The sequence below is a fragment of the Dendrobates tinctorius genome, unplaced genomic scaffold, assembly GCF_039654945.1.
Source record: "Dendrobates tinctorius isolate UK_male_01 unplaced genomic scaffold, ASM3965494v1 ptg000154l, whole genome shotgun sequence".
In the NCBI taxonomy this organism is placed as follows: Eukaryota; Metazoa; Chordata; class Amphibia; order Anura; family Dendrobatidae; genus Dendrobates; species Dendrobates tinctorius.
Genome location: NW_027361821.1, coordinates 18,775,442 through 18,800,839, shown reverse-complemented (window position 1 = coordinate 18,800,839; position 25,398 = coordinate 18,775,442). Strand labels below are relative to the sequence as shown.

Genomic DNA, 25,398 nt, shown 5'->3' with positions numbered 1-25,398 from the left:
GCGGTCCGGCGCCTTCCATCTTCTAACGGTGACGTCCTCTTCTGCCTGTCGTTGCTCCAGCGCACTGCTCTGCCCTCAACAGGGCCGAGCAGTGCGCCTGTGCCGCAGCCATGACAGGACGGGAGAAGAGGACGTCATCGTTTGAAGATGGGAGGCGTCGGACCGGACGGCGACACCCATCAGACTGGACCCCGGGGTGAGTATAATCGAACTCTTTTTTCTTATCTTTCAGGTTACATCGGGGGCTTATCTACAGCATTACAGAATGCTGTAGATAAGCCCCTGATGGCGGTGCCGGCAGCTCATAGTCGAAAAATGGGGTGACAGATTCCCTTTAAGCATGGCTAGTGCCAAAAATGCTGAGAAAACCGCAGGTATCGGGTCTTGCTGCCAAAACCTGAAGAAGTTTAATCAGATAATTCTGTTATGCACTAAACGTTATCAGCACGCACAAGAGAAAGGTGCTCTGACAAAACCGCAGCTAAATTTAAGAAAAATTGGCTTTTTGTTAGCAGCTAACTTTGCAGCAAAAATGCGACTTGTGAACACAGCCATTCGGGAGTGCGTGTTCCAGACCGGTGCACGCTGCGGCCCTCCAAGCACAGCCACTGCGGACACAACCCGTCACTGTCTGCCTCGGTGACCGGCCAGCCGCTGGCTGCACACGAGCGGTTTACACCCGGACTGACTCCTGTCTGAACGTGCTCCTATGTGTTTATCAGAAGACGGCCTATAATCAGGAGCCAGTGGCTCCAGGACAAGCCCCGGTGGCCGCGCTGCCCGTCTGGACTGCCGTCTATGAGGCGCTGATGGTGACACGCGCAGTCCGCGCCCTTCTGCAGCCGCACATGCTACTTGTGAGCGTACAGCCCCGTACACACGGCCACCCCATACTGTTGCAGAACGGCTCCCTGTCTGCCGCACCGGGCACTGCGCAGCTCTGCATCCGTTTGTGTGGCTGCCCGGCCCCGTGTGGCGTGTGAGCTTCCCCCTCCCGCAGCCGTCGCTCCCCAGACTGTTGTTTACGTCTCATCACAAGCAGGCGATAAACCCCTCCTCTCTCACTAGAAGGAACGAAGAGGGAGACACCCAAACCCGCCAAACCTTAACTGCTCCCATTTTCAGCGAATCACTGCCTAGCGAGTGGCGCCGTGACCACGCCCTTTACTACTGTACGCCTATTAGCAGACTCCCGCGCTCCTCCTCCACAGCCACCAATCAGGTCGCTGTTTACATCCCAAAGCGTGAGTAAAAAGTGGGCGGAGCGATGCGAGTTAGACAGGTGCCCCGCCCATTCTGCGGGAATGTTTGCGCAAGGCTGCGCCGTGATTGGCTGGCTCCTCTGTCATTGATAGATAGTTGGCTTGGCCCGCCCTCCCCTCGTTGTGGGCGGGTGTTTTGAGTGACGCAGGCGGGCGGGGTCACGTGTTGTTTTCGCCGTGCCGTTCTCCCTCCCTCCCCCGCTTCTAGTCTGTCTGTGGTGAATGTTGAACGGCGAGAGGAGCGGCTGCCCCGTCCGGTGCGGGGATACGGAGTGTCTGGGCTCCCTGGTGGCCGCCATGCCTGCTGTCTAGTCCCGGCATCCCGGTGTGTGACGCTGCTGTGAGGCGCGCTGGTTAATTCATTCTGCAGCCGGGGACAGCCGGCTTCCTCCACAGCCCAGCAGCGGCTTCCGAGCCTTCCATGGCGGGGGACGACAGAGGCAGCCGGGCGGCCATGAAGCTGTCTCCCCCTCAGCACGAGGAGCCGTCCTACCGGCGGCTGTCCGGCCCGGCGCTGTCCCAGGTGCAGGAGGAGCCGGCGGCGCCGGGAGAGGAGGACGTGCGGAAGCGCGGCTACCTGCGGAAGCAGAAGCACGGCCACAAGCGCTACTTCGTGCTGCGGACACACAGCCACCTGGGGCCCGCCCGCCTGGAGTACTACGACAACGAGAAGAAATTCCGGAGCGGCCAGCGGCCCGGCGGAGCGCCCAAGAGGGTGATCTTCCTGTCCCAGTGCTTCACCGTGAGCCGCAGGGCCGACGCCAAGAGCAAGCACCTGCTGGCGCTCTACACCAAGGACGAGTACTTCGCCATGGTGGCGGACAGCGAGCCGGAGCAGGACGCCTGGTACCGGGCCCTCAGCGAGCTCATCAGCGAGAACACGGCCAGCTCGTGCCTGGACCCCGAGGAGCTGGAGGCCACGTACGGGGGGCTGCGCGCCGGGCCGCTCTACAAGGAGGTCTGGCAGGTGACGGTGAAGCCGCGGGGCCTGGGCCAGAGCAAGAACCTGTCCGGCGTGTACCGGCTGTGCCTGTCCAGCAAGGCGGTGCACCTGGTGAAGCTGAGCGCGGACGTGGCCTGCGTGCACCTGCTGCTCATGAACATCCGCCGCTGCGGCCACTCCGAGAACTACTTCTTCATAGAGGTCGGCCGCTCGTCCTCCACCGGCGCCGGGGAGCTGTGGATGCAGGTGGACGACAGCGTGGTGGCCCAGAACATGCATGAGACCTTCCTGGAGACCATGAAAGCCCTGAAGGCTTACTCCGAATTCAGACCCAGGAGCAAGAGCCAGTCCTCCGGGAGCAACCCCATCTCCTTCATCACCACCAGGAGGTACCTGGGCAACCTGCCCCCCAGCCAGACCGGCCTGCAAAGGAGGTCCCGGACCGAGAGCGTGGCCGGCACCCCTCCTACCGCGAAGAACAGTGCCTACAGGTTCCGGACCTCCAGCGAGGGGGAAGGCACCATGACCCGGCCGTTCCGGTCCGTCACCGGGAGCCTGATCCATCTGAACACGGCGAGGATTAACCTGGGGAAGCAGGAGGGCACCGGGAGGTATGTCAGAGCCCCTTTTAATTCTGGGTACCACTCCAGATCAGAATCCCTACCAGTCTCCCACTTCCCAGCAGCTACCAGTCCTATAAGCGTGTGCTCCAGTAGTGGCCATGGTTCTGCATCCGAGCCCCAGAACAGACCGAGCTCCTCCGTCTGTGGCTCCCCAAGTGATGGCGGCTTTATCTCATCTGATGAGTATGGCTCCAGCCCTGGTGACCTCAGGTACTTCAGGGTGAGAAGTAATACTCCCGACTCGCTGGGTAACACCCCACCAATCCAAGAGGAAAATACCTTGAGTGACTACATGTCCATGAGTACGAGAAACCAGCCTAATGGGAGAGACGATTATATGGAGGCTGACAAATGCATTAGAAAGAGAACCTACTCTTTAACAAAACCGAGCAATGCTGCACTACAACACCACAAGTCCCAGGCGGCGGTTTCCTTAGATGAAGACTCCGAGGAGATTAACAAGCAGTTTGCCTACTCTGAATCACCAAAGTCGAAAGACGGCAGTTATCCCAAGGATTACAGTAATGGTCTGGATTCAGTTTGTAACCAAAATAGGAGTAAAGCCAAGGATGACGGCTACATGCCAATGATGCCTTCTATGCCCTATGACGGTGACTATTTGCCAATGGCCCCTAAAAGTGTTTCTGCACCTAAACAAATAATTCCCCCGTGTCCTTCTCAGGTGGACTCTAAAGGGTACATGATGATGTTTCCAGTTGCCAGTTCACCAAATTCATTATCTGGAAGCCTTTCTAAAGGCAATCAAGAAAGGATCCCCAATGGGGAATACATGGACATGTCTTGTAGGAACTCATCTAGTAAACAGACAAATGACTGTAATGTCAGTAATTCCCAGGGGTTCAGCTCTTACTTTTCTCTACCTAGAAGCTTTAAAAGTTCATCAAGGCCTGGCAGTGATCACAATGAGTATGTCCCCATGTCCTCACCCGGGAAACTCCTACACTTGGGCTTGGACAGTGCAACCGATGGAGATGCTAATGGAGAATCCAAGATTGACCTTAAAGCTTCCATTAGTGTCCTGGATCAGCAAGTGAGGGCCCCGAGGCCAACCAAACTGACTCTGTCTATGAGAGGGAGCAATACAATACCAAGGATATTCGATCATTCTACCGAACCCACTAGTCCCGGTGAATACATCAATATCGACTTTAGTGACAAAGCAAGTAGTACGCCCTATTCCTTGTCTGCAGAGGGATCGCCGTCTTCATTGGGCTCAAGCTGTGACCATAGACAATCCCCGTTATCTGACTACATGAGTGTAGATATCGATGTACAGTCCCCCAAAGCCGCAACTGAGCCGACAAACTCTTTAACAGATATTTCATCCTATTCCCGCTCTGGCATTTCTAGAACTCAGCCCGGTGCAGAATACGCCAAGCTCCCGTGTGGTATGGCGTGTGTCAGCGCCACCAACAATAGGAATGACTACACAACAATGACTTTTAATATGGCAATGACCCCTCCAATGCCCTTCCCTAGTGATGCAGAGAATGGTACGCAGCTGGGCAGCCCTTCTGCCATAGTGAACCGGCTATGCATTGGCGATGTCACCTCCTTTACCGGTGGCTTTCCTTCAGTAATTCACCCTGTGTCTGAGCCAGTAGTTGGTCCTAAGGTTATCCGTGCAGATGCCCAAGGACGGCGGAGGCACAGCTCAGAGACTTTCTCCTCTGCCAGCACTGTAACTACTACTTCCTCCTGCTTTACTGAGAGTGGCAAAAGGCATAGTTCTGCCTCTTTTGACAATGTTTGGCTGAAGCCTGATGAAAGCAGTTGTGATCAAGAGAAAAAAATGTCCAGGCACTGCTCCACAGGTTTCCAGCATGGCTTAAATTACATTGCCCTAAGTATGCACGAAGGTGTCTGTGAGACAGCATCACCAGCCTGCAACCAGAACAGCAGCAGAAATCTGGAAAGTGGAGCTTATGTGAGCATCGACTTCACTAGGTCGGACTGTCTGAAGTGCCCTACCTCCAGAAAAGGTTTGTAATAAACGTGTGTGTTTGAGACCCGTAACCTGTGCGGCCCCCTGCAATATAGCGAACCATGTGATGCAGCTGCTACGTGGGCATGTTGTGTTAATAAGGATATAGCACTGTCTGTGAAATAACTGGGCAAAGGTTACTCATGCTGTATGGTGGTTTTATTGTGTAACATTTGTGTAACCTGTGTGTAAAAGGGGATGTCTCTTTCAGAAAATTCCAGTCCTCTGTGATAACTGAGAGCAAACTGCTTAACTCACTGTCCCCATGTCCATTTGCACTCCCCTGCTGCTTCATGTGTTTGCTGTTGACTGCGGGCGCTTACATCACTTTGACAGCGCTGCAGCCAATCACTGAGGTCAATGGCTCTGCCTGTGTAGACGGAGCGCTCCTCTCTCACAGCCGCTGAGCTCAGTAATCGATTTTGATTTCAGTGCTGTAGTGTTGGACTTCGTAAACCGCAGTGGAGACTCAGCGCTGCACCTGGGTGCCTTAAGCACAGTTCAAGAAAAAAATGTCATTCTGCAGCCAAGAACGGGGATTTTCTGAAAAGCAACACCTTTAATGACCTGTAGCTTCTTAGCATTCCATAAATGTAAATGGAACCCTGTCGCCAGATTTCCTCTACATAAATTGCATCCTCCAGCTTTTGCATCTTTTTAAAGGGAATCTGTCATTATAAGCCATCTATATGGGCATGTAGGTCATAGGAAGCTGAATAAATGAGACCTGTTAAGATCTATGAGCCAGATGCTGATCTCCTGGAGAATCTGCCTCCAGAGATTATTTTATTTCAAAGGGGTGTTACCTGTGAGACATATAGATCAGGAGAGCAGTGTCAGTCATTACATGTCTCACACTGGTGACTCCCCCTTTGACATAAAAAAATCTCTGAAGGCAGATTCTCAGATCAGTGTCCGGCCCGTAGATCTTAACAGAGAATTTTATGTATAAGAAAAATGTGGATTTCTGTGGAATAAGACTTAAGATCGCAGCTATCAAGATATCATTTTATTCAGCTTCCTATGACCTACATGCCCATATAGACGGCTTAGGTTGGTTGAACCTACTGCCCTTTAATAGCACTCCTGCATCCCTTTTTTATAAGAGCTCAGCTGCCCCGCATAATGCCTGTTATAACTGTGCCATATGCTAGTCTGTGCTGATGAGCCCTTTAGTTACTTCAGGACTGTGCTCAGTACCCCCTTTAATGCCCACAATCACACCCCGTCTCCTGTCTTGATTGGCACTGTCTTCTGTCATCCACACTGCCTGTTGTGCTTGCACAGGTCTTGTGCCCACTGCACAGGTGTTACTGTAAGGCTGAGTGCAGACGGACTTTTTGGCCCTGCGGATTTTTCTGCGCAGAATGGAAGAAATCCGCAGGTCAAGTGACCTGCATTTTTCCTGTGGATTTCTTCCATTTTTCCTGCGGTTTTCTTGCGGTTTTCCACTGCGGATTCCCCCCCTGCGGATTTGGAGACAGGGGAGGTGGAAAACCGCACAAAAGAAGTAACATGCTGCGGATTTTGTACCGCGGGAAAATCCGCAGCGTCTGCACAGCGGTTTGTTTTCATTGATTTTAAGGCTACTGTACATCACAATGCGGATATGCAGCGTTTCTGCGCAGAAAAATCAGCTGCGGATCCGATATATATTCGCAACGTGTGCACACAGCCTAACAGGCTCTGTTGCTGACACAAGTGTTGTCGTCTACATCATTCAAGGCAGGAGAAGTATTTGTGGGCATAAAGGAGGAGCAGTGCCCAGTCCGAAGGACTGCAATCTGACCACTCGTCACAGATTAGCATATGGTGCAGGACTGTTAGAAAAGGCATTATTGTAGAGTTACGGTGCGGCTGAGCTCTTATGGAGGGGTTGCAGAAGTGCTGTTAAAGGGAACCTGTCAGCAGGATTGTGCTGAGTAACCTACACACTGTGAGGTTGGCGCCATTATACTGATTACAATGATACCTGGGTGCTAAAAATTTGTCTTGTTGTTTAATCTTTTCAGTTAATGAGGTTCTCATGCTCGAGAGGCCTGTGGGGCTGGGCTTTATGTGGTGATCTGCCTGCATATTCATTTGTATGGCTTCTAAGGCCTGTTTCACACTTCCGTTTGTTTCCATCAGTCAAAATCCGCCGTTTTGCAAAAAAAAGATCCGCCATTTTTTTGGCGGATCTGTTTTTTTTCCCATTGACTTGCATTAGCGGCGGGTTTTGACCGATGGTCATCCGTTGGATCCAGTTTTTGACGGATCCGCCAAAATTTTGGCGTCCGCTGACTTGAGTGGACGGATAATGCAACATTTTTTTTTCTCTGCACGGATCTGCATTTTTACACTGAGCATGCCCGGAAGAATTTCCTCGTCTGAAATTTAACCCTAAATCCTGTTCTGGCGGCTGAAAAAAATTCTTTCACGTTCTCTCTTTCACGTTCTCTCTTTCACGTTCTCTCTTTCACGTTCTCTCTTTCACGTTCTCTCTTTCACGTTCTCTCTTTCACGTTCTCTCTTTCACGTTCTCTCTTTCACGTCCTCTCTTTCACGTCCTCTCTTTCACGTCCTCTCTTTCACGTCCTCTCTTTCACGTCCTCTCTTTCACGTCCTCTCTTTCACGTCCTCTCTTTCACGTCCTCTCTTTCACGTCCTCTCTTTCACGTCCTCTCTTTCACGTCCTCTCTTTCACGTCCTCTCTTTCACGTCCTCTCTTTCACGTCCTCTCTTTCACGTCCTCTCTTTCACGTCCTCTCTTTCACGTCCTCTCTTTCACGTCCTCTCTTTCACGTTCTCTCTTTCACGTTCTCTCTTTCACGTTCTCTCATCCCTCAGAACGCGATAGTGCTACTGAGCAGGCACCATTTTGCTAGAGGGGAAAAAAAAGTCTCCACCAAGATCTGTTGGCGATTCAATAAATGCTACTGCGCAGGCATGATGAACGTCATTTGTCTTTTTTTTTCTCAAAACAATAAGATATACAATATGAATATAGGGGGCAGGTCAGTGAGGGATCAGTGACCTGTCAGGAGCCATACACATGAATATCTAATCAGAGCACCTCATGAAGACTTCAAACCCCCCCCCCCACACACACAGGCCGCCTGGAGCACCAGCATATCAATAACTCAAAACTACAAATAAAGATTACACAACAACCACAAGATGGATTTCATCAACCAAGGTATCATTTTAATTAGGGTAACGGTGCTGACCTGATGCTGTGTGTAGGTTACTGAGTAGAATCCTGCAGTCGGGTTCCCTTTAGGCCTCTTTCACACATCCGGTTTTCAGCATCAGGCGCGATGCGGCGAAAAGTGTAAAAACCGGAACGGGCGCCGGTTGCCACCGGATCCGGTTTTTCCCCCATTCAGTTTCATTATTGCCGCATCGCGCCGGATACCTATGCGGCGTATCCGGTTTTTGCGTGATCCGGCAAAAACAGCCTGTCCGGCGTCTGGAAAAAACGTTCCATGTAACGTTTTTTTGCAGCGCCGGACCGGCTTTTTCCACAGCGCATGCCCGGACTCTGTGAATGTTAACCCCACAAGTGCCCGGCGAGAGAGAGAGAGATCTCTCTGTCACCCGGACACTTGTGAGAGATCTCTCTCGCCGGGCACTTGTGGGGTTAACACTCAGTGTCTGGGTGAGAGAGAGAGATCTCTCTGTGGGGTTAACCCCACAAGTGCCCAGCAAGAGAGAGAGATTCTCTTGCCTGGACACTAATGTTAACCCCCCATGTCTCTCTCTCCACCCCCCTCCCCTCTCCTCCCCTCCCCTCTCCTATCCTCTCCTCCCCTCACCTCCCTTTCAGCAGCTGTCTCATTGGCTGCCTCTGTCCTGCGGCTCCTTTAATAATGTCAGAGCCGTATCATCTCGCCGCACACACATCCGGTGTCACGGCTGCAGGCCGGATCCGGCGGCCCGGCTTTTCGCCGCACGCCGCCGGACCCCACACACCGGATGTGTGAAAGTAGCCTAAAAGAGGTCTAAAAGTTAAAGATAGGATTTGTATAAATCCCTTGTGACTGTTTCACCTTTGAGTAGTGAGTACAATTTTTACTTTTGGATCTTGGTCCATTAGATCTATTCTTAAAGGGTTGTCCATTGCTAGGACATTCCCCTCCACAATCTAAATGTTTGGCCCTATAAAATAAGGCTTACAGTGGGGCAAAAAAGTATTTAGTCAGTCAGCAATAGTGAAAGTTCCACCACTTAAAAAGATGAGAGGCGTCTGTAATTTACATCATAGGTAGACCTCAACTATGGGAGACAAACTGAGAAAAAAAAATCCAGAAAATCACATTGTCTGTTTTTTTTTCATTTTATTTGCATATTATGGTGGAAAATAAGTATTTGGTCAGAAACAAAATTTCATCTCAATACTTTGTGATATATCCTTTGTTGGCAATGACAGAGGTCAAACGTTTTCTGTAAGTCTTCACAAGGTTGCCACACACTGTTGTTGGTATGTTGGCCCATTCCCCCATGCAGATCTCCTCTAGAGCAGTGATGTTTTTGGCTTTTCGCTTGGCAACACGGACTTTCAACTCCCTCCAAAGGTTTTCTATAGGGTTGAGATCTGGAGACTGGCTAGGCCACTCCAGGACCTTGAAATGCTTCTTACGAAGCCACTCCTTCGTTGCCCTGGCGGTGTGCTTTGGATCATTGTCATGTTGAAAGACCCAGCCACGTTTCATCATCAATGCCCTTGCTGATGGAAGGAGGTTTGCACTCAAAATCTCACGATACATGGCCCCATTCATTCTTTCATGTACCCGGATCAGTCGTCCTGGCCCCTTTGCAGAGAAACAGCCCCAAAGCATGATGTTTCCACCACCATGCTTTACAGTAGGTATGGTGTTTGATGGATGTAACTCAGTATTCTTTTTCCTCCAAACACGACAAGTTGTGTTTCTACCAAACAGTTCCAGTTTGGTTTCATCAGACCATAGGACATTCTCCCAAAACTCCTCTGGATCATCCAAATGCTCTCTAGCAAACTTCAGACGGGCCCGGACATGTACAGGCTTAAGCAGTGGGACACGTCTGGCACTGCAGGATCTGAGTCCATGGTGGCGTAGTGTGTTACTTATGGTAGGCCTTGTTACATTAGTCCCAGCTCTCTGCAGTTCATTCACTAGGTCCCCCCGCGTGGTTCTGGGATTTTTGCTCACCGTTCTTGTGATCATTCTGACCCCACGGGGTGGGATTTTGCGTGGAGCACCAGATCGAGGGAGATTATCAGTGGTCTTGTATGTCTTCCATTTTCTAATTATTGCTCCCACAGTTGATTTCTTCACTCCAAGCTGGTTGGCTATTGCAGATTCAGTCTTCCCAGCCTGGTGCAGGGCTACAATTTTGTTTCTGGTGTCCTTTGACAGCTCTTTGGTCTTCACCATAGGGGAGTTTGGAGTCAGACTGTTTGAGGGTGTGCACAGGTGTCTTTTTATACTGATAACAAGTTTAAACAGGTGCCATTACTACAGGTAATGAGTGGATGAAAGAGGAGACTCTTAAAGAAGTTGTTACAGGTCTGTGAGAGCCAGAAATCTTGATTGCTTGTTTCTGACCAAATACTTATTTTCCACCATAATATGCAAATAAAATGAAAAAAAACAGACAATGTGATTTTCTGGATTTTTTTTTTCTCAGTTTGTCTCCCATAGTTGAGGTCTACCTATGATGTAAATTACAGACGCCTCTCATCTTTTTAAGTGGTGGAACTTGCACTATTGCTGACTGACTAAATACTTTTTTGCCCCACTGTATACTCTCTTCCTGTGTTCCTGCGTTGCACTGATGGTCCCGGGGCTCTCGTGCGGCTATATGACACACGAGCTCCCAATCACCCCTGGCGTCGCTGTCCCCCGCTTTCTGTCGAATTCAACATGAAGAGGAAGTCCGGGCTGCACCTGATCCTGATCTGACTTCCTCTTCATGTTCAAGTTGACAGGAGGCAGGGACAGTGACGCCAGGGGTGATTGGGAGCCAGGCACCAAGTATCATGCAACCGCACATGAGCCCCGAAACACCGCTGGAATGGAGCACGGGAAGAAAGTATAGGCTTTTTTTTTTTTTTTTTTTAATCGGGGCCAAACACTTAGACTGAGTAGGGGTTGTCCTAATAGTGGACAACCCCTTTAAGGATGCTGCTTTTTATGTTTTACTTGTGTGTCCATGTAGGCTGCTGTATGGCCACAATAACTGTATGCATTAGTTCCGTGTGTGTATATATGTAATATCACGTTTGTGGTAATCATCACACCCTCATTCTTTGCATCCACTTTCCCCTAGACGATCACTTAGACTAGAGACTAATTTAATGCAGACTGTTTTTGTGTATTTTTGGTATTTTCCCTGAATGCGTTCAGTATGTTGCTGTGACATAATTGTGAATGAAAACCTACTGTTTCCTTAAGAAGCTTATTCAGCTTTTAGGGTCTGTGGACATGTTATGTGCAGCGTTTTTGTTGCATTTTTAGTCGCAATAACTGAGCCATGTCTTAGTACCAGCAAAGTGAGTGAGATACAGGACGTCTCATACACGCGTTGCTTATTTTTTGATTGCAGATTTGCAGCAGTTTCACATTTACAGCATGTCAATTCTTTCAGCATTTTTCACCCATTCTAATCACTGGAGGAAAAAACACATCAAAAACGTACATATTTTACACCGCTTTTTTTCCTGATATCTTGTGCACATACGCATATACATTTGGACATTAAAAATCTTAGAAGAAGAGTTCGGTTCCGATGTGTCCGCGCTTTTCTTGGTATTTGTTCACAAGATTCCAGCATGTGACCACTGACGCCAACCTGTGGTCACGTATTAAAAATTCCCTTTCAATTAAGACATGCTCAGTTGACTCAACCCTGCAGTGCTGAAATTGGCATCAGTGAACTCAGGCGCTCCTGACCCGTGCCACCTGCGACGTGCCTTGTTCACACATGTGACCTAGTTGGAACCCTTGTTGTACACACTGTGTGACTTTTGTTATTCAACTATTAACCCTTTCGTGACTGGCCAATTTTTTTGAATGTCACTTTGTGGTCATAACTCTGGAAAGCTTCAACAAATCCCAGTGATTTTGAGACTGTTTATTCGTGGCACATTATAACTTATGATAATTTAGGTTGATATATTTTGTGTTTATAAACAATATCAGAAACTTGACAAATATAAAAAAAATTGAAATTTTCAAACGTTGAATGATTATCCCTTTAATTCGGATAGTCATACCACAGAAAAACATTAATAAAATTTTACCCTTTGCCACGACAGCACCCACTGGAGGTATCGGATCCGCCCCATTTGGAACAGGAAACCCTACAGAAAGGTAAAAGGGGTGGTCCGCCTTTCCTCCTCAGTTTTGGTTTCCTGTTCCCGGGGAACCTCAGGACTAACCCTTCAGGAAGACGTACCTGGGTTTGCACGCCGCCTGCACAGTGTCCATGAGAACGGCAGGGGCTGCGATCCAGAAGTAGCGTCGGGGGAGACTCCGTTAGACGGCTCCCCCCTCGTCTGATGGCGGAGAGGTGATGACCGGGTCCGGGGGGGCCGCCCGGTCTCACCTAGGAGCGCGCCAGGGGGCACCAAACGCGCAGGAGCCGCCACTGCAGGGAGCGGTAAGTGTGCCAGTGGCGCGAAGAGAAAAAAAAAGGGTGGCGGTAGCGTGGGGAGAAGCGCGGGCCGCATACAGAAGCGGTGGCGCGGTAGCCGGCCGGCGCAGAGGCTCCTGAGCCCCGGAAGTAATGAGTAAACTTCCGGGGCAGGATGGCTGAGGAGCGCGACGGCGCATGTGCGGGAACCCGGGGAGGAGGGGCGGAGAAAAAAAAAAGAGCAATCTATTTATTTAAACAAGCGCCGCAGCTGAGCGGCAGGAACCATGTCGTCCCCAACAGAAGCGCACGCTCCAGCAGGAGACTCTGCGGGGGGGGGCAGCTCCTCCAGGGACCGCACCACCAGGACAGACACTGCCCGCAGGAGCGAGGTGGGAGAGTCAAGACCTAGGACGGGATCTCAGCCATCTGATCCGGTAATATAAGGCTTCACTGGGTGAGTGTCCAATGTATATACTCTGCCTACTAAGCTGACCTCTCCTCCTCCCCCCCCTCTCCTTTCACCATGTCTCCCCTCTCCAGGCGAAGAAAAATCAAAAATCCAAGCATAAAGAATGCGCTTTATGCGCTGAACCTCTCCCTGACTCCTACGCCAAAAAGCTCTGTAAACAGCGCACCAAGGAGACTAGGCAAGGGTCGGCAGTGTCATCAAAGGACATTCGGGCCATAATTAGGGAGGAAATACAGGCTATCACCCGTGCCAGTACTCCCTCAGAGGCTAGGAGCAAAATACAGGTGACCATCAGCTCAGTCAGAGGAAGAACAGGGGTTAATCTCCAATTGCTTACTCACATCCTCGTCATAATCAGACATGGAGGGACGGTCATGATTTCCCCTGGATAGTGTGGATAACCTGGTCAAATCCGTGAGGAACACTATGGGGTGTGAGGAAGCAAGGGGCGCCCAAACCGCACAAGAAATTGTTTGCGGGGTTGGCGGAAAAGAAAAGGCGAGCGTTTCCAGTGATACAGGCAGTTAAGGCCCTAATAAAGAGAGAGTGGGAGAAACGCGATCAAAGAAGTTTTCTCCCATCGGCCTCAGAGAAAATATCCATTTAGCGATGACGAGCTATTAAAATGGACCAAGGTGCCAAAAGTTGATGCCGTTGTAGCCTCTACCTCGACACAGTCTACCGTCTAGAGGACGCAGGCTTGTTGGCAGACCCGCTAGACCATAAGGCAGAGTCGTCATTGAAAAGGTCTTGGGAATCTACCACGGGAATTTTTAAGCCAGCACATGCACCGCCAGATCTATACTCGTGTGGTTGCACCAATTGGATCAACAAATCGAGCAGAAGGTGTCTAGGGAAAAATTACGGGCCGCTATTCCATTAATCAGAGGGGCAGAAGCTTTCATGGCCGATGCATCGGCAGATACTCTGCGGCTGGCAGCAAGATAGGCGGCTCTTGTAAACAATGCCAGGCAGGCACTGTGGATGAAGAGCTGGAAGGGGGACGCGCAATCAAAATTAAGATTTGCGCAACCCCGTGCGAGGGTGAGTTTCTCTTTGGGAAAGCCCTAGATGACATACTCGCCAAAGCAAAAGAAAGGAAGTAGGCCTTCCTTGATTCTTCTATCCCTTTCTACAGGAGAACCTTTAAAAGGCGACCGTTTGGAAGGAGACAAAGGGATAGACCAAATAGATGGCCCACGAAGGAGGAAAAGCAAAAGGGTAGCATGTTCAGGGGTTCAACATTCTGGAAGGAAAATAAATATTAAAAAATTAAACCCACCAGTAGGGGGTAGATTAAATTTTTTTTATTCAAAATGGGAACAAATAACTTCGAACCCATGGATTCTAAGTATAATTATAGAAGAAATGAAAATAGAATTCCTTCAAATCCCTTATGATTTCTTTATCTTAACCCACCTTAACTCTATAGTTCAACAAAAGGCCCTCGAAGAGGAAATATGGAGCCTACTATCCAAGGGGGTTTTAGTAGAAGTTCCAGAGGGACAGGAAGGTGAAGGATTCTACTCTCCTTTTAATTTTAATTTCCAAACCAGATGGTAAGTTTAGGACAATTATAAATTTAAGGAAGCTCAACACGTTTATAAAAAATTATAAGTTTAAGATGAAATCAATCAGATCCACCATAAAGCTTCTCTTTCCAAACTGTGTAATGGCAGGGATTGACTTGAAGGATGCTTACTATCATCTTCCTATTCATGATAGATACCAAAAGTACCTTAGGGTCGCGGTGGTATTCGAAGGCAAGATCCGTCATTTTCAGTATACAGCCATGCCTTTCGGCCTCTACAGCGCCAAGAATCTTCACCAAGGTGATGGCAGAGGTGATGGCCTATCTTTGTCAAAAAGACACTCTAATCGTGCCTTGCCTAGATGACTTCCTAATTATCGGGAACTCTGTCACCCAGTGTACCAGACATGTGGCTGTCGCGATCTCATCTTTGCAGGATCTAGGCTGGATCATCAATGTACAGAAGTCCAGACTCGTTCCGCATTCCCTTCAGATGTTCTTAGGGTTCCAGTTAGACTCCACAACCCAGAGATGTCTACTCCCTCAGGTAAAGATTGCACTCACAAAAGAGAAAGTGGAGGCAGCCATAAGTAGACCACGCATGTCTGAGAGGGGCAATGTCGCTATGTGGTCGTTCAATTCTTGTGCCCCGGCAGTCCGGTGGGCCCAGTATCAAGTCCGCACACTGCAGCATCAGATCCTCCAAGAGGACAGGCGACGTGGTCACCTCGAGAGCAAGATAACCTTATCACAGGAGGTCTTGACTTCTCTAGAATGGTGGCTAGATGATAACCATCTATCCTCAGGAGTCCCATGTGTTATAGTACCATCTTGTATCCTAACCACCGATGCTAGCCCCCACATCTGGGGAGCCCATATGGGGAATAGCTTTTGTCAAGGAAGGTGGAATAGAGATGAATGGGGATACTCGTCTAATTTAAAAGCGATGACGGTGGTATATTATGCTCTACACTATTTTCTTCCACAGCTCCAACAGAAACATGTCAGGATCTTGTCGGACAACACCACTACAGTGGCCTACATAAACAGACAGGGTGGTACTCGATCAGAGACTCTGATGTCTTCCGTGGCAAGAATCCTAAACTTAGCCGAAAGTTATTTGTTGTCCCTCTCGGCTCTTCATGTCAGGGGAGAGAACAACCAAGAGGCGGACTTCTTAAGCCGACACACACTTCGGCAAGGGGAGTGGTGCCTCAATCGCCGAGTCTTCAAGGACATAGTAGCTTTATGGGGGCAACCTCAGGTGGACCTCTTTGCCACGAAAGAGAACCGACAGATAAAGGTGTTTGCTTCCCTGTCTCCGTCAGATCACCCAGACATACTACATGCCCTCCAGGCCTCATGCAAGTTCAACCTGGCATATGCCTTCCCTCCGATAATTCTCCTGCCACAGGTCATTCGGAAGATCAGAGAGGACAAGGCGAGAGTGATTTTGATAGCACCATTCTGGCTCAAGAGACCGTGGTTTTCATGGCTACGAATTATGTCGGTGACAGATCCGTGGGTCCTCCCTTCGATTCCCAACCTACTCTCCCAAGGCCCTTTTTTCCACCCCCAAGTGGACAGCTTACACTTGACGGCGTGGAATTTGAAAGGCAGCTACTAAGATTAAGAAGCTTTTCTGAAACACTAATTGCTATGCTCTTACACAGCAGGAAGCAGTCCACTACCCAGATTTATACAAGGATACGGAAAAAATTCCTGCAGTTTCATACAGCGCCTCATACCACAGACGTTCCGATTGTTCCTAACTTAGAATTTCTACAGAGAGGAAAGGACTTGGGCTTGGCAGTAAACACACTGAAAGTCCAGTTGTCCGCATTAGGGGCACTGTACGGCCATAATATAGCAGGGAATAAGTGGATTTCACGATTTATTACAGTTTGCGAAAAGATAACTCCAGTTCACATACCTGCAATCCCTGCATGGGACTTAAATCTGGTCTTGGACGCCCTGACGGTAGAACCCTTTGAGCCGATAGACACGATATCCCTCAAATGCTTGTCGCTCAAGACGGCCCTCTTAGTAGCACTGACATCTGCTAGGAGAGTGAATGATATCCAGACCCTATTCATAGACCCACCCTTTTTTCAGACATACCAAGATAGGTTAATATTAAAACCAGACCCCTCATACCTGCCTAAGGTATCAACAAAATTCCATAGATCTCAAGAGATACTCCTCCCGACCTTCTTTGGAGGTCCCTCCACTCTAGTGGAGCGGAAATTCCACACCTTGGATGTTAGAAGAACTGTCCTAAAATATATTGAGAGGTCCAGGAGCTGGAGGTAGTGTAGGGCTCTGTTCATATCTTTTCAGGGCTGTAAAAAAGGGTAAGGGCCATTCGCTTAGCCTACTCCGTGAAAATTAAAGATCCTCCGGAGAGCATCAGAGCACATTCCACCAGAGCAGTGGCAACCTCCTGGGCCGAGAGGGGAGGCGTTCCAATTGAAACCATATGTAAGGTGGCAATTTGGTCATCTCCTTCTACCTTCTATAACACAGGTCAACGAAAAAAATTTTTTTTTCTGGTGTCCAAAATATTTTAATGAATTTGGGGTATTTTTGGGGTGCTGATTCTGAATATGTCATCAGTTTTGCCAGATTGGCTCAAGTTTTTGAGATTTTTGGTATCTTATTTATAGCACTTGTTGGTAAATGCGACGCATCATCTCATTAATTTCTTTGGATTAGTACTTGAACTGAGCAGTTCTCAATATAGTTTTGTGTTAATTAGTGTTCTAAAAGTTTGTTCATAGCTTGATTTTTGCACTAACTTTATGTTGTTGTCTGTTTTCCAGTGAAAAGCATGAACTCATCATGAAGAAGTTGTCTTAACGATCCAGACTCATTCTGTTACATTTGTGGTGAATATACACTGCCAAAACATAGAAGAAACATAACAGACTTCGTAAAAAAAGTGTATTTTGCCTATTTTGGGGTTATGCTTGGGGACCAAGACAAGTTTTGGGCACCACACATAGTGTGCAAAGCATGTATCGAATTATTACGAAAATGGAGCAAAGGACAAAGAAAAAGCTTCAAATTTGGTGTTCCAATGGTGTGGAGAGAGCCAAAAAATCATCATGATGACTGTTATTTCTGTGCAGTGCAAGTGCAAGGATTCAATAAGCATAAGAAACGAAAATGGGAGTAACATGGAATCTGCAAGAAGGCCTGTCCCTCATTGTGAAGATGTGCCTGTACCTGTGTTTACCATAAATAACAGTCATCATGATGATTTTTTGGCTCTCTCCACACCATTGGAACACCAAATTTGAAGCTTTTTCTTTGTCCTTTGCTCCATTTTCGTAATAATTCGATACATGCTTTGCACACTATGTGTGGTGCCCAAAACTTGTCTTGGTCCCCAAGCATAACCCCAAAATAGGCAAAATACACTTTTTTTACGAAGTCTGTTATGTTTCTTCTATGTTTTGGCAGTGTGTATTCACCACAAATGTAACAGAATGAGTCTGGATCGTTAAGACAACTTCTTCTTGATGAGTTCATGCTTTTCACTGGAAAACAGACAACAACATAAAGTTAGTGCAAAAATCAAGCTATGAACAAACTTTTAGAACACTAATTAACACAAAACTATATTGAGAACTGCTCAGTTCAAGTACTAATCCAAAGAAATTAATGAGATGATGCGTCGCATTTACCAACAAGTGCTATAAATAAGATACCAAAAATCTCAAAAACTTGAGCCAATCTGGCAAAACTGATGACATATTCAGAATCAGCACCCCAAAAATACCCTAAATTCGATGAAATATCTTTGGCACCAAAAATGCTGTTGACCAGTGTAATCACTATAGACTTGACCTTTCATCAACTTCTGACCTAAGCTTTGGCAGGACTGTCCTTGGCATGGTGGTCCCACCCAGGTGATGGTCTCTGGAATCTCTCCAGTGGGTGCTGTCGTGGCGAAGGGTAAAAAGCCGGATTACTTACCGGTAATGCTCTTTTAATGAGTCCACGGCAGCACCCGCTCACTTCCCTCCCTGCTAAAGATATCAATAATAGAGTATATCTGCTAAGAATGGATAAGTGAAGTTTAGAAATGCAAAAACATTGCCTAATCCTTGGCGGTTCTCCTGGTACTCTGAAATGCAAAACTGAGGAGGAAAGGCGGACCTCCCCTTTTATCTTTCTGTAGGGTTTCCTGTTCCAAATGGGGCGGATCCGATACCGCCAGTGGGTGCTGTCGTGGACTCATTAAAAGAGCATTACCGGTAAGTAATCCGGCTTTTCCCACATGTCTGCTTTACATCAGCACCATTTTTAAAACGCTAATTTATTTTGTTAACCTTTGTAGGAGGTTTAAAAATGTAGTAGTAATTTTTCATTTTTTTCAAGGAAATTTACAGAATTTTATTTTTTTGGGGGACCTATCCAAGTTTGAAGTGACTTTAGGGGTGCTATATATTGGAAAACCCCAAACATGATACCATTTTAAAAACTGCACCCCCTGACATATTGAAAACTGCTGTCAGGTAGTTTATTAACCCTTCAGGTGATTTTCAGGAATTAATGCAAAGTGGTACAGCAGGAATGAAAGTGTTTACCACCTAAATGTCACTAACTTCTGAACTGACCGCTAGAGCCGGGAGACTCTAAGGCCGCGATTTGGCCATGAACTGCTATGGCAAACATCAGGACTACACAATTATGATCTCGGTGTGTCAATTAGATTAAAGTGCAAGCCCCCACAATCTATTAACCATTTATTAGATGTAGTCACTTTTGACAGCAGCAACTAAGGGGTTAAACAGATATGGATGGTGCCAACACCGATCATTTGTGATACAGCAAGTTGTCAGATATAGTGGACAGCCGACAGCTGCTGGATTGTCACCTGTATGGGGATGATATTCCCTTATACCTCAGGTCAGTAAATATACGTATTGGCTGTCATGAAGTGGTTAAAGTGCTTTACCCATTAGTGATGAGCGAGCATGCTGATCCGACCATGCTCGTGTGCTAATAGCGTCTTCAGCTTGCTAGAATCCTTTATTTGTTAGGCAATCCCCGCATGTGTTGCCACTATGAAACAGCTCGCTACACCTTATCTGAGCACAATTTCTCATCACTATTCTCCATCCCTACCTCTACTGTTTGTGGTATACAGACAAGTTGTGGACTGGAGGACAAACAGTCCGATCTACTTTTCCTGTAACACTGACCACATCTCTCCACCAGATATAGACAGGTCTTCCCATCTGTCATGAATGGCTCAGATGGGTGTACTCTTTAAAGGGGAACTACTGCTTTAGTAAGTGATTGAAGACTTGTGATTTTTCCATACCTTCTTGGATTTTACAATCATGGTTGTCAAGGTCTCAGTTTGCAATCATTTAGCCGAAACCTGTTTGCATTGAAGAGACTAAGGCTGGTTTCACATTAGCGCTTTTTAAGCGCACGCACGGCCGGGGGTAGCTCTGCCCCAGAGCCAGCTCTCTGCCTGGCGTGCCCGCCCCTTGCTTGTAGCGCCGCCTCCTAGCACACAGCGGCGCCTGCGATCGGCGCACCCTATCTTTAGCATAGGGTGCGCAGATCGTGCGCAGGCCGTGCGCTAGTTGCGCTTTGACCTGCGCTGCGCACTTTTGACGGTGCGCCGTGCGCGCCAAAATCGAACTTTTCGGTCAGCTCCGCATACTTCTGCATGCGGCCTGCGTACCCTATCTTTAACATTGGGTATGCAGGTAGTGCGGCTGTATGCGGATGCCTCCACATGCGTCGTTTTGACAATGCGGCGACTCGCGTCGAATGCATCTTGTTAGAATTTGATGCAGTCACTGCATCGTCAAAACGACGCATGCGGATGCATCCGCATACAGCCGCACTACCTGCATACCCAGTGTTAAAGATGGGGTATGCGGAGATGACCGGAGAAGTGCGGCAGTGGGCGGAGCTTCACGGAGGAAGTCCGCAGCTCCTCCATACGCAAATGTGAACCTAGCCGTAGAGAAACCTACCGGGATATACTTTTGTTACTACTCTTCCTAGTCACCTCGGCCACAAATTAGGTGTTCTCTGAAACGTTGCAGCGTTTTCAAGTAAAACGTACATGACTGTAATAACAGAGCCGCTCTGATTTATGCTGCACCTCTCAGCTGACATGTTTTTTTTAAAGGGGATCTGTCAGTGTCCCAAACCTCCCACACCACCACCATTATAATATAGAGCCCGATCTAGTGATGTCCAAAACAAGTACAACACTTCACCCAAGGTACAGTTCAGTTGGGTTTTGTGTTCCATTATAGAATCAGATAAATTAGACTTCTGCAATAAATCGTCATTGTTATAAGGAGGCAAAAGGTGCCAGACGGCCCCGGTGACTGACTATAATTTGTCCCTTTTGAGTTTGTTTTGGTGTTTGTCACTGTAACAGGAAAAAAGTGCAGCACGCCACCTACGCCTTTTCTTTCAGTAAAAATGACTGCACTTGTGACAAAGCTTTTTAGTGGAGGACTGGCCACAGGAGTGAGCCTACTCTAATTGCTCCTCGAAACAAGTTTCCAAGTTTTTACGAGAAGTTCTAATTTTAAAATGTGTCCCCAACATATGAGGACACCAGTGTTTACCAGTGTGCTGCTCATCCTACCTGTGACTGGCCCTTGCCCATTGGGCTTCTCTCCCTTCTCACTGGGTTCACTGACTGTAATGACCCTTTTCGTTTCTTAACCCCATCTCTACTGGGTGATTTTATGTTTTGTGCATTTTTTTTTTTTTTTCTCTTCCCCCTTCTTCCTCCTTCCATAATCTGTAACTTATTACTTAAAAATAACCATATGAGGGCTTGGTTTTTACAAGATTTGGTACTTTTAGATGCAATTCTACCATTGTTTTATTGCAATCATTGTTCAATTAAAAAATAGCACCCAATCGCCTTATGGGAAATGGAGCTTAAGGTCTGATCTCACAGCTATAGGAATAAATGTCACTTTATTGCTACCTGTGGCTGCCACTAAAGGGTGCTCAATACTCGCACCCATAGGAGTCCCTCTCTCCCTCTCTCTTTCATGGGTGGCATCCGTTGTCATCAGTTCTAAAACGGATCCGCCATCCGTCCTTTTGGCGGATTTTGACTGATGCAAAAAACTGAAGTGTGAAAGAGGTCTTAGGATTTCTCCTGCACTTGTCCTGGTGTGGGTGAAGCCGGGTGCGTGGTAAGCCCCTGCAGGGCGCAGTAATATGCTTCGGTGGATCCTGGCTGAGCAGGCGGATTCCTCGGAATAGATCTAGATTTCTGAGAATGTTGTCGCAGCGGACGGAGTGTTACACAGAGATAATAAGGTCTAACCGTTGCACGGACGTCTCACACAAGTTATCTTTAAGGTTTTCTTCTTGACAATTGCTTAATTTCCTGTACGCAGAGGCATTTCCATTCCACTGCGAATGGTGAAAGTCCCACATGTTACTGCATAACCTTGCCCAGCTGCAAGTGAGCACGGGAACACTTGGAGCTTTGTACATTTTGTACACTTTAATTGTTCGGCATTAATTGACTTTTTATTTGTATTTTATTTTCCGCAGACTGAGTGCATTACCATGGAAACCTCGCACAGATTGTCACTCCAGCCGTTCTGCTGCGAATCCAGGCTAAGGTGACTTGGAGACAGAATGCAGATATACCACGCGTGAAGCCGGGTTGGATTTCACACGGACACGTACCTGCTGTTCCCACACAGATTAAATGTACAGCCATTTAAAGCTTGTATTAATGTGTCGGCAAGAGGAAGCTTATTTTTTTTATTTTTTCAACTTATTTTTGTGAAGACGGGGAGGGGGGAGCGGCGTTCTCATGGCATTTTTTTTTTTTTTTTAGATTTGCATATGAGACATGGCTGCATTTTCAAGAAGTGGCTCTGACTTGTAAAATGGTTCAGAACTGGCCTCCACGTTGCACTTTTGGTGCCATTTTACATTGCAGATTTACTCTTATGTATTTAATGAAATGTGCTGCTGTAGCACTTGGGAGAATTTAGACCTGTACTTTAAGAAAATTTACCCTCAGGGGGTACACAGTTGCGTTAATCGGCTCGCTTGTCGATCCATACAAGATCTAATTTTCTGGTACAAAGGAAACTGATATATGTAAATGAAATATTTTGAGAGTTTAAATTTTTTTTTTAAGGCAAAGTCTATGTATTTTACTTGATCTATATTATAAGATGCCTCCTTCATTGAACAAATATACATTTGACTATGGTACATGAAGTCCCCCCCCACCGACCTCCGCATCTCTCACTTTATACATCATTGTCCTTCTAATAGAGGGCAATATTAGTTTTTATTTAGAATTAAGCAAAAGGTACAGTATTAATTTTTAGTAAGATATTCTCTGGCATATGCAAGGTAAAAAACAGACAAGATAGTATTTCTCCATTAATTTCATATATTTATTTTTTGTTGTATTTGCATTTTTTCACTCTGTAATAGCGGGATCCTGGAGCGTGGGTACGACGAGCGGGAGCCCACAGTGTGGGTACGACAATAATCACACTGGAGGATGCAGTGTCTCTTTTAGAGTTTGAAATGAGTGTATTGCATAATTTTGATTTTTTTTAACTTTTGTTGTTCATATCTTTTTCATAAATAGACCCTTTTTAGCTTGTGCTCAAAAGGGTTGTCCACTATTTTATCATTAGGATTATCTTATCTTAGGATAGGTCGTCAATGTCTGGTCAGGGTCTGACACCCAGCACCCTCGCCGATCAGCTGTTATCGGTGGCTACAACTGGAACTGCTCATTTGCAGAGCTGCTCAATCTTCTGATCTTATTGATCATATCAGTAAGAGTCAGGTGTGCAGTATCTAGCCACAGCCACTATCATAAGACAGAGCAGCTCCACAATTGAGCAGTTTGTCCGCCGCTACCACCACTGAGAACATTTGATTGACAGGGGTGTTGGACCCCAACCGATCAGGTGTTAAAGCCCCATCCTTAGGATAGGTCATCCGTGATAAAATAGTGGACAACCTCTTAAGTTTCTGTTTCAGAACCTTAACACTGTGATTGCGGTAGGCTAAAGCAAAAGCTTGTCTTATTGAAGTGCATGTCTCTTTAAGGCTACGTTCACACGTAGTGGAAGTTACCGCGAGAATTCTGGAATTCCATTCCGCGGGAAAATCGCATTTTAAATTCCCACTATTTTCCTGCGGAAAAGCAAGCGTAATTAGCTTGCAGAATGCTAGCGTTTTCTAAGCGATCTGGAGTATCGCTTGGAGAACTGATTGACAGGTTGGTCACACTCGTCATACATAGTGTTTGACAAGTGTGACCAACTTTTTACTACTGAGGCTGCCTATGCAGCCTCAGTAGTAAAAGATAAAATGTAAAAAATAATAAAAATAAAAAATATTGTTATTCTCACCTTCCGGCGTCCCGCGTAGCCTTCCCGCCTCTCTCCACGCTCCTGGTCCCAGTAATCCTTTGCGAGAATGACTGCGATGACGTCGCGGGAGCGCGACGTCTCGCAGTCATTCGCGCAAAGGATTACTGGGACCTGGAGCGTGGAGAGAGGTGGGAAGGCTGCGCGGGACGCCGGAAGGTGAGAATAACAATATTTTTTATTTTAATTCTATTTTTTACAGCGATATGGTACCCACAACCCGGAGGACAGTCTCCTCTCCTCCGGACCGTGGGTACCATCCGCAAATGTTCTGCTTACTTTTCGCATGGTGGGCACAGCCACATGTGGAAAGTAAGCAGAACAATGCATTCCTATGTGGGTGTAATCGACGCAATTCCGCTAAATTAATGAGCATACTGTGGTTTTTACGGCGAAGCGATTCGACCGTGGAAAAAAGCGAAGCATTAGCACAGTATTGCGGAATCCCATAGGACTGCATGGGATGCTTATTTGCGTTTTCGCGGCAAAATCGCACGTTTAAAACCGCCACAAAAAAAGCGACATGTGAACTCGGCCTGTTTCACACTTCCGTTTTTGTGTCCGCCAAACGGATCCCTTTCCGTTTTTTTGACGGAAACTGATGCAAACGGATCCGTTTTTTTGACGGATCCGCGGTAACCGCTAATGGAAGTCTATGGGACAAAAAAAACGGATCCTGAAAAAAAATGGCGGATCCGTTTTTTTACGGAAACCAACGGATTTTGACGGATTTGAAAAAACGGAAGTGTGAAACAGGCCTAAGAGCAATTCACCGTTTATTAGAACTGGTTCATGGGGAGAACGGTGAGCCTCATAGACACATGTAGGCTGTCATGCTCGGGTCTAAAGATGTACAGCCAGTCTGTGAAACTGGCCTAAGATGACATCCTACTACTGTGGACCATCTAGGAAGGGATCTATTTAAGTTTTGGATAGCTGTTGGTGTGAAAATCTCTTGTGGGCATAAATCCAAGGTCCGTGCCCCACATATGAACACCTCTCTAACCTTTTCATTTATGTTTAGGATCTTTTACAGTGCAATTGTTTGCCATATATAAATCTGCTGAATTATATTCGGGAGACTTTATTCATAACCGGCCCTCTAGTACAAGTATTCATCTTTCTAAAATGTAATTTTTTATGTACCAAAATGATTACCAGGTCAGATCCTTAATGCCACACCGCACTGGTTTTCTGTGATTGATGCCATAGACCCGTTTGTTTTTTCTTTTCTTTATGACGTTTGCGATCTTGCGGCTGCCAGTTTAGATCTTATAATGGACGACCTCAACCTTAGTTCACTGTCAGTTACACAGGTACAGCATAAAATATGCAATCTTAGTTTACAAAAAACTAATTTATTCAGTATTGTGCTGGAATAATGTAAAGCATATCACTAGATAATATCTTCCAGCTGTCAGTTTATGCTGCTGTATAGTATAAAATTTACCAATGATGGGAGAATTGTGTCCTGTAAATTTTATTTCATATTGGAAAGTTATTTTATCTGTACAAATTAATAAAACATGGTTGGTACTGTT

General features: G+C 47.0%; 1 protein-coding gene across 1 annotated transcript; it reads left to right on the top strand.

Annotated features, from left to right (window-relative positions):
- The first annotated feature begins 1,391 nt into the window (after positions 1-1,391).
- Positions 1,392-25,398, top strand: IRS4 (insulin receptor substrate 4). The gene is made up of 2 exons (XM_073547643.1): positions 1,392-4,831; positions 21,999-25,398. Exons 1-2 carry the CDS (start codon positions 1,684-1,686, stop codon positions 22,001-22,003), a joined length of 3,153 nt encoding a protein of 1,050 aa, XP_073403744.1. The 5' UTR covers positions 1,392-1,683; the 3' UTR covers positions 22,004-25,398.